The sequence below is a fragment of the Bison bison genome, unplaced genomic scaffold, assembly GCF_000754665.1.
Source record: "Bison bison bison isolate TAMUID 2011002044 unplaced genomic scaffold, Bison_UMD1.0 scf7180017864180, whole genome shotgun sequence".
Classification (NCBI taxonomy): Eukaryota; Metazoa; Chordata; class Mammalia; order Artiodactyla; family Bovidae; genus Bison; species Bison bison.
In genome coordinates this window covers 15,414,707-15,424,300 of record NW_011494752.1, presented here as the reverse complement: position 1 = coordinate 15,424,300, position 9,594 = coordinate 15,414,707, and the positions used below count along the sequence as shown (strand labels likewise).

General features: G+C 43.8%; 1 protein-coding gene across 3 annotated transcripts in view; it reads right to left on the bottom strand.

Annotated features, from left to right (window-relative positions):
• CTC1 (CTS telomere maintenance complex component 1) overlaps positions 1-4,791 on the bottom strand; it is a 21,135-nt gene extending 16,344 nt beyond the window's left edge. For all 3 annotated transcript variants that reach the window (XM_010843043.1, XM_010843044.1, XM_010843045.1), the window contains exons 1-2: positions 4,715-4,791; positions 1,115-1,278 (exon numbers count right to left, since the gene is read on the bottom strand). In XM_010843043.1, the coding sequence (XP_010841345.1) occupies positions 1,115-1,278; positions 4,715-4,747 (197 nt within the window). In that variant the 5' untranslated portion in view covers positions 4,748-4,791. The remainder of the gene's footprint in view (positions 1-1,114; positions 1,279-4,714) is intronic.
• Positions 4,792-9,594: the final 4,803 nt, after the last annotated feature.

Here is a 9,594-nt window from a genome sequence, read left to right as displayed (position 1 = left end):
GCAGCCTATCAGGCTCCTCCATCCATGGGATTTTCCAGGTAAGAGTACTGGAGTGGGGTGCCATTGCCTTCTCCAATATTCACTTGACAGAATACCATACAGCAGTTAAAAATATGACCTAGAGCTATCAATGTGAGTAAATCTCAGAAGGTTAAGCACAAAAAGCAAACTGCAAAGGATACATAAGGTACTGGACCATTTACACAAAGTCTGAAGTCATGTAAAACCACTATATATTGCTTAGGGATAGATTCATGTATAGAAAAAAATATAAAGATATTCACAAGAATTCTCCCATATTCCAGATAGTGGTTATTTTTATGAAGAGATAAACAGGTTTCTTTTTGGAGGACTTCTCAGAGCCTTTAACATGTTAATGAGCCTCATGACTCTCCTAGAGAAGATTATCACATCCAGTGTCTCTCAAGCATGTTTGGCATGGAACCCTTTTCCTGTGGTACTTTATTAACGTTGCCTAGAACAGTTTTGGAAATGGTACATGCTTGCAAAGGTGCTTTGGTCATGTTTGACTCTTTGGGACCCTATGGGCTGTAGCCCACCAGGCTCCTCTGTCTGCCCAGGCAAGAATACTAGAGTGGATTGCCATGCCCTCCTCCAGGGGATCTTCCCAACCCAGGGATTGAACCCACATCTCCTGCAGTGCAGGCGGATTCTTTACTGCTGAGCCATCAGGGAAGCCCTTAGGAAATGGTAAAGTTTTTAAAAATAAAATAAAATAACTCGGCTTCAGACCTCAAACTCAGGTCTCCCAAAATACAATGATCTGCACTTGCTGAAGTCACTGTCTATATCTTAGTTTCCTAGCACAAACAAATGAAATAATATCAGCCTCTCTCCCCACTTTGAGGGTTCTTTTCCGATATTTTCTATCTTCTCAACCCCTTCCCCTTGTCTCTAAACACGACTTGAGCCAAATAAGATCAACAGTTAAAGGAAAGCAGCTTGATGGAGAAGGAGAAGGATTGGCAAAAGGAGGTTTTATTTACACCACCTTTTTCTCACCTCAGCAAGTTTCCCCTCACTCATCTCAAAAGATAAGTACTTTGTTTTCAATCCCAAATTTAACTTTCCTGTGAACCCCTCCCCTTCTTACCTGTAGCTGAGGGGCAGTGTCAAACCCTGGCTCGTTCCCTGGGACAACCAGGTAGTCTTCACACAGTCAATGACCAACTGAGCCAACTGGACATCAGGCTCCTTGCCAGGTGGACACAGGGTCTCTTGGATGAAAGCCTGGGCGACCTCAAGCCAGGCTTGCTCCTGAGGAAAGTAAAGCTAGTTAAAACACCTTCCTGACTATCCTGCCCACCAGGGAAATTTGGGAAAGAATAAAGGAATAGATTACAAAAAAAAAAAGTTAAGAGGGAATGTAAATGAATATGTAATGTAAAGGAGTTTAGAGTTTGAAGAAACCTCAGAAGTCTTAGTTTCAGACAGACAATCAGCTTAGACAACTGGCCATTCAGCTTTGGCCTTGCCTCTTTAACAAAACCGTACCAATCCTTAAAGCACTCAATTAGAATAAATATTCCTCATGAAGTCTTCTCTGAGCATCTCCGAGAGAATCCTGCTCCCTTCCTTGAGGCTCCCACAGTACCTTGCATATGCCTCTATTGAGAGCAGTGGTCAGCAGGGGCAGCCCATCTTATATGGGGTCTGATTCTAGTTCTTTTTTTCTTTTCCTCTGGCCATGCTGAATGGCTTGTAAGATACCAGTTCCCCAACCAGGGATTGAATCCAGACCCTGTGCAGTGAAAGCACCGAATCCTAGCCACTGGACCACCAGAAAATTCCCATGGGTCTGATTCTAAAGCCAGGAAGTGGAACAAAACTGGTCAAAAGTTACCCTCAGAATCTGCCTGCCAAACAGGGGACACAACTTCAACCCCTGGTCTGGGAAGATTCCACATGCCTCAGGGCAACTAAGCCTTCCAGCTGCAACTACAGAAGCCCTTGCACCACCTAGAGCCTGAGCTCCACAAGAGAAGCCACTGCAATGAGAAGCCCATGCATCACAATGAATAGCACCCACTCGACACAACTAAAGAAAGCCCTGGTGCAGCAAGGAAGACCCAAAGCAGCCAAAAACAAATGAATAAATTAAAAAAAATAAAGGTTTTGTTGCTATGTTAACTTTAAAGAAATAAAGTCACCTTCAAAAAAAAAATCCTTTAAATTGCTCATAAACTATAGTACATAGTACCGTATAGTAACATGTATATGGAAATGTGCTTAATAGACGTTACATAAAAGAACATAGGCAGTATAATTTTTAATCATTTCCCCCTTTTTTTCTAATTCTTTTATTAATGCCCCCTCATTTTTTAGTGAAGTGTATACATTTGAGGTACTATAAACTGATTATATGTAAGACACAATTCCCTGGAATTGTTTCCTGTTCTAGTAATCTAGTAGATCTTAACCTTGTAGCTAAGGGGTTTCCTAAGAAGGACAGGAACCATCTTTGTGTATGTGCCAGATTTTGTTGCCTCTGTATATAGATAACTCTAGGGGAGGGGACCAGTCTGGCATACTCTCAGTGCTAAGCAGGTTTCTTTAAAAATTCCGAAAGATTCAACAATACTTAGGGGTAGGACCTTTATCCTTCTTGATCCCCAGCGATAATCTTAAACCATTACAGCTTTATCCCTGTTCCTCCAATGCTCTTCTATGATCAGTCCTCCACATTCAGTTAATCTTTGTGTGCTGTTCAGTTGCATCGGACTCTTTGTGACCCCCATGGACTGTAGCTCACCAGGCTCCTCTGTCCATGGGATTTCCCAGCAAGAATACTGGAGTAGGTTGCCACTTCCTAATTCAGGGGGTCTTCCTGACCCAGGGATCGAACCCGTGTCTCCTGTATAGGCATGCAGATTCTCTACCATTGCGCCAAATGGGAAGTCCCCAATTAGCCTTTAGCAGCTTGAAAAACCAGCATTCAAGTTCTAGATGACTTCAGAGTCCTTGTAAACAGTGCTATCACTGACCTCACCTTCACCCTACCTCAGTCACTCTTGTTCATGGTCAGGGTTCTCAAAATTGGACCAGGTCATCACTCAGAACTGCCCACCAACATAATAACAGCCCAGACTCCCACATTTTTTGTCTTCTTCTCTTGGTCTTCTCTTTTAGCTCCATTGGCACATAGAATACTACTGTTTCTCAAAGTGGTACTGCTGCCTCAGAATCACCAAACTTTTGCTTAAAACGCAGTTGGAAAAAAAAAAAAAAACCGCAGTTGATTTTTAGGTGGTTCCATCTATTGAATCAGAATCCAGGAGTGGGTGGGGTGGGGTGAGGAGGTTGGCAACAGTGTATATTGAATTTGGGTCTCCTGTAGGGAAAGGAAGAAGTGAAAGAGGATATCCATATTTCAAAGTAGAACCATTGGGTTGAGGATATTTGCAAAGCTAGTGAACATCATAAGAGATGTGGATTTTGTGGAAAGTTCAGTGTTGGTATGTAGGCTGGCCAGGTGGAGAATCTGGTAGGCAGGTGGATATAACTGGTATCAGGAGAGAGATCTCAGCTAAAGTATAGATTTAGGAAAACCAGGACCCGTCACTGGCTATTAAAGCCATCCAGTCAGTGGATGAGGTCAAGAAAGTATTAACCTGGGAAGTTTACTTAATTTAGATTCTATCTCCTCAATATCTTTTTAATGTCTTCACGTTTGGAACCTCAACATTGCTGCGGGGTCGGGGGTCACCACCACCTCTTACTACACATAAACCACAGTCTTTTAACAGATACTCGCTAGTCCACTCTCTACACTCCTACCTAAGGAAACAAAAATGAAACTCAACCGATCACTCTTTGGCTTAAAACGCTTCAATAACTCCGTTAATCCTCAGGTTGAAGTCGCTGCCTACCAAGACTTACAAGACTGTCAGCTCTGACCCTTCCACCACCACCCAATTGAACTTCTTGAGTTTTTCAAAGACAAACTCTTTTGCTCTATTTCTAGCCTTTGAACAGATTTTTGCTTGCTCCTTGAAACCTCTTTTATCTCCTTTGTTTTTTAAACCCTGCTAACTCTTACACGCCGGAGAAGGCAATGGCACCCCACTCCAGTATTCTTGTCTGGAAAATCCCATGGATGGAGGAGCCTGGTGGGCTGCAGTCCATGGGGTCGCTGAGGGTCAGACACGACTGAGGGACTTCACTTTCACTTTTCACTTTCATGCATTGGAGAAGGAAATGGCAACCCACTCCAGTGTTCTTGCACGGAGAATCCCAGGGACCGGGGAGCCTGGTAGGCTGCCGTTTATGGGGTCGCACAGAGTCGGACACGACTGAAGCGACTTAGCAGCAGCAGCAAATCTTACACGCACTTCGGGTCTTATAAGCTTTTCCGGATTATCGGTTACCCATTTTCTCTATAGTTACGTCAGGGGTCTCCCCCAGGAACTCACAGGCCCACAGGTAGCCGTTAGTGTGATCCTGGCTTCCCATTGGGCTTGAAACCTAAACATTGGACAGAGACGTGTTTAATACTCACAGACGGCGCCGCAAGCATAATGGAATAAATACGCAGAACCAGTGAAAGGGGCGGAAGAAACAGCCTCACAGTCGCTCTCCCCCGGGAGAGGCCAGCGACGTCAGGGAGGCAGAGAGGCAAGAAGGAGGTTACAGGGGGAAAAAAGAAAATCTGGAACAACAAAAAAAGAGACGAGGGACAGAGGACAGCACTCACAGAGCCAGGAGCCCCAGGCCGGCAGCCCGCCATGACGCGCCGGCGACTCCCCGCTGCGAAGCGCGCGGAGACTTGAAGGACGGCTGATTCGTGACGTCATCAGCGGGCGCGCCCCTGGCTCCACCTCCGACTCCTCCCCATTCAGCCTCAGTACAGCTCTGCTCTGACTCCCACCCCTGTCCCCTACTCTGGCATACCTAATCTCTTCCCCAGTGATACCTCGGAGAAGGCAATGGCACCCCACTCCAGTACTCTTGCCTGGAAAACCCCACGGATGGAGGAGCCTGGTAGGCTGCAGTCCATGGGATCGCTGAGGGTCGGACACGACTGAGCGACTCACTTTCACTTTTCACTTTCATGCATTGGAGAAGGAAATGGCAACCCACTCCAGTGTTCTTCCCTGGAGAATCCCAGGGACGGGGGAGCCTGGTGGGCTGCCGTCTATGGGGTCACACAGAGTCGAACACGACTGAAGTGACTTAGCAGCAGCAGCAGCAGTGATACCTTGTCTTGCATCTCTGGGATGAGGGATTTTAGGAGCGCAAATACAACCGGCCTGGCTGATAAAGCCTAAGCATCTTTCCATCTTGCTGATCCTGCCAAGTAGAGGAACTGTTTCCTCCTTAATACAGCCAGAGCACATCATTCCTTTTTTTTTTTTTTTTTAACTGTCAGTCTCCATGTTCTAGAATTAAGCTCCATGAGAGCAAATATTTTTATTTGCTTTCTTCACTGCTATACCCCCAAAGCCTAGAATAGTGCTGACACATAGTTGCATGAATTCTGTGCACTCCACTGCCTATTAAGCCATGGGTTGATTGGTTGGTTGACTAAATTAGGAAGAGAAGAGGCTTTCATTAGTAAATACACAAAAATTTATAAGCTTCTTGTTTGACAAGTACTGTTCTAGGCATCAAATACAAAGAAAAATAGATTAGGTTAAAACTTCTAGGTCAGTTCAGTTCAGTTCAGTTCAGTTGCTCAGTGGTGTCCAATTCTTTGCAACCCCATGAACCGCAGAATGCCAGGCCTCCCTGTCCATCACCAACTCCCGGAGTTCACCCAAACTCATGTCCATCGAGTCAGTGATGCCATCCAGCCATCTCATCTTCTGTCGTCCCCTTCTCCTCCTGCCCCCAATCCCTCCCAGCATCAGGGTCTTTTCCAATGAGTCAACTCTTTGCATGAGGTGGCCAAAGTACTGGAGTTTCAGCTTCAGCATCAGTCCTTCCAGTGAACACCTAGGACTGATCTCCTTTAGAATGGACTGGTTGGATCTCCTTGCAGTCCAAGGGACTCTCAAGAGTCTTCTCCAACACCACAGTTCAAAAGCATCAATTCTTCGGCACTCAGCCTTCTTCACAGTCCAACTCTCACATCCATACATGACCACAGGAAAAACCATAGCCTTGACTACATGGACCTTTGTTGGCAAAGTAATGTCTCTGCTTTTTAATATGTTGTCTAGGTTGGTTATAACTTTACTTCCAAGGAGTAAGCATCTTTTAATTTCATGGCTGCAGTCACCATCTGCAGTGATTTTGGAGCCCCCCAAAATAAAGTCTGACACTGTTTCCCCATCTATTTCCCATGAAGTGATGGGACCAGATGCCATGATCTTAGTTTTCTGAAGGTTATTTCTAGGTACTCATAGTCAAATGGGGGAAATAGTAAAGTAAAATGTGTAGAATGTGAGTTATAGGTACTGAGGAATGCAGGGGTGTCCCTTTTATATAGTGAAAGCCTTACTTAAACAATGATTTTCTATTTAAAAAATTGAGAGAAGTGAAGGATTCATATGATGGGGATTATAGAGAAAGAACGGACAGGTGAAACAACAAAGGCTTTGTAGTGGAAAAAAATGCAAGAAGTCAGTGAGGCTGGAGGGAAGGAAGGGAAATTAAAGGTATGAAGTGAAAGAAGAGCATCAAAGACCATTGTATACTTGCAGCAGCTTCAAATCATTTTTAGAGCAAGATAGAATAACATTTATTATAAATAACTGGGCACCACAATGTATAACTAGTTCATGTAATAAGGAATAGAGAGCTTGTATTGAATGAAATTGAATTAGGGGATACCATAACTTGTAGAATTAAAATTTCTTTAAATTTAATTGTATTTTGTATTGAAGTATATTTGATTTACAATGTTGGTGCCAAGTTATTTATAAGGCAAATATATGTTTGCAATTATTTCCCATTATTACATCAGAGATATGTCCCTTCCCTTTTCATCAATACAACAGGAATGAGAGATTCCCCTAGAGGAGGTGAAACCTCTCTCTCACTCCACTGCAGCCACATTGACTCCCTAATTAGAACACCAGTCAGAGCCTAGTCAAAATCACAAACCTATTGCATTCAGTATTTCTAAGCTCTAGAAGACCCCCCTCTATTTACCAAGTCATAAAGATGTGCTCTGTATTCTGCAATTTACTTTTGATAGTTCATAAAAAGGAGAGTTGAGCTTAGTCTACAGTGATCAGACAAAGTTGAACTGGATCCACCACCACCCTCATTGGTATGATTTAAATGTTAGGTTAATTGCTTAATCTGGTGGCAGCAGGCAGGATCAAATGAGAGGGCCCCAAGGTCTGTCACAGAGTCTGGTGTTGGGGGGAGTATGGAGAATTGGGAGCTGGCTCAGATCAGGTAATTTTGAATAGGTTATGCTTGTTCAGGGGGCAGCTGGAGATATAGGAACCAAGTCAGGAGAAGGATCAGGACCAAACTGATGAATCCGGAACTCACTGTATGAAAGTGAAAACTTGAATGTTACAGTACACAGGGAGTGCTAAAATGTGGAAGAGACAGGCCCAGACAGACAGAGAGCTGAGCAAACCCCCAGAAGGAGCTGGAAATCAGGTATGTGATGGAACCAGGGAGTGGCTGGAGGGAAAGAATTCCAGGAGTACTCAGATGCCAAGAGTCAACAGGTGGTCTCTGTCAGAAGTGAGTCCCAAGTACAGCCTGGAATATTACCTACCAAACAGGTAATAACTGTTATATCTGGGACAGGGATGGAATTAGGGTGAGATAAGTGAGCCACCTAAAATATATTAAATGTTGCATCCCAAGTGCCTTACTTACCTCACCCTAGGCTTGGCCCTATACTGGGGAAGGGAAGAGAATGGGGCAGGAGAGGGATAAGGATAAAGACTTTTAACTTTTTCCTATGAGTATTTCTGTGTTGCCTGACTCTTTAGAAAGACCACCAGACTGGGTACCACTGTACCAGTCCTAGCACTCCATTCCAGCTTTCTTGCCCTCAGGCATCAGGTTAGGTTGACTAATGGGAGACAGAGACATTTTGCAGGGGGATTCAGGACTGATGGTGAACTCACTGTTTATTCTATTTCTCTCTCAACACTGAGCTTGTGGCAGTAGTTTCCTAGGTCTACTGAACACCCTTCTTTCATGGCTCCACCTCTCTCCCAGCTCATAACATTTCTCCCTTCGTACTTTCAAGCTTGGAGGTGCTAACCACTTTATGCTGTTGCTAGGCTCTGGGTGGCCCATTGCACTTTGTCGTTCCTTAATCCTGCCCATATCTCTTTAAGTAGACTATTAAATTCTTACTGACTAAACCTTTCTGAGTGTGATGTTTTCTGATCCTGATTAATACAATCATGTATGTTTGTAGTTGTTGTTCAGTTGCTCAGTCCTGTCAGACCCTTTGCAACCCCATGGACTGCAGCACGCCAGGTTTCCCTGTCCTTCACCATCTCCCAGAGTTTGCTCAAAGTCATGTCCATTGAATCCACTGAGTTGATGATGCCATCCAACCATCTCATCCTCTGTCACCCCTTTCTTCTCTTGCCCTCAATCTTTCCCAGCATCAGGGTCTTTTCAAATGAGTCAGTTCTTCACATCAGGCGGCCAAAGTATTGAAGTTTCAGCTTCATCATCAGTCCTTCCAATGAATATTCAGGACTGATTTCTTTTAGGATGGATTTGTTTGATCTCCTTGCAATCCAAGGGATTCTCAAGAGTCTTCTCCAGCACAACAGTTCAAAAGCATCAATTCTTTGGTGCTCAGCTTTCTTTATAGTCCAACTCTCACATCCATACATGACTACTGGAAGAACCATAGCTTTGAATAGATGGACCTTTGTTGGCAAAGTAATGTCTTTGCTTTTTAATATGCTGTCTAGGTTTGTCATAGCTTTTTTTCCCCAAGGAGCAAGCATCTTTTAATTTCAAGGCTGCAGTCACCATCCACAGTGACTTTAGAGCCCAAGAAAATAAAGTCTGTCACTATTTCCATTTTTTTCCCCATCTATTTGCCATGAAGTGATGGGGCCAAATGCCATGATCTTAGGGTTTTTTTGTTTCCTTTTTTTAAAATATAAATTTACTTATCACGATCTTAGTTTTTTGAATGTTGAGTTTTAAATCAATTTTTTCCACTCTTCCACCTTTATCAAATTTGGAAAACTCAGCAGTGGCCACAGGACTGGAAAAGTCAGTTTTCATTCCAATCCCAAAGAAAGGCAATGCCAAAGAATGCTCAAACTACCGCACAATTGCACTCATCTCACACGCTAGTAAAGTAATGCTCAAAATTCTCCAAGCCAGGCTTCAGCAATATGTGAACCATGAACTTCCTGATGTTCAAGCTGGTTTTAGAAAAGGCAGAGGAACCAGAGATCAAATTGCCAACATCTGCTGGATCATGGAAAAAGCAAGAGAGTTCCAGAAAAACATCTATTTCTGCTTCATTGACTATGCCAAAGCCTTTGACTGTGTGGATCCCAATAAACTGTGGAAAATTCTGAAAGAGATGGGAATACCAGACCACCTGACCTGCCTCTTGAGAAATCTGTATGCAGGTCAGGAAGCGACAGTTAGAACTGGACATGGAACAACAGACTGGTT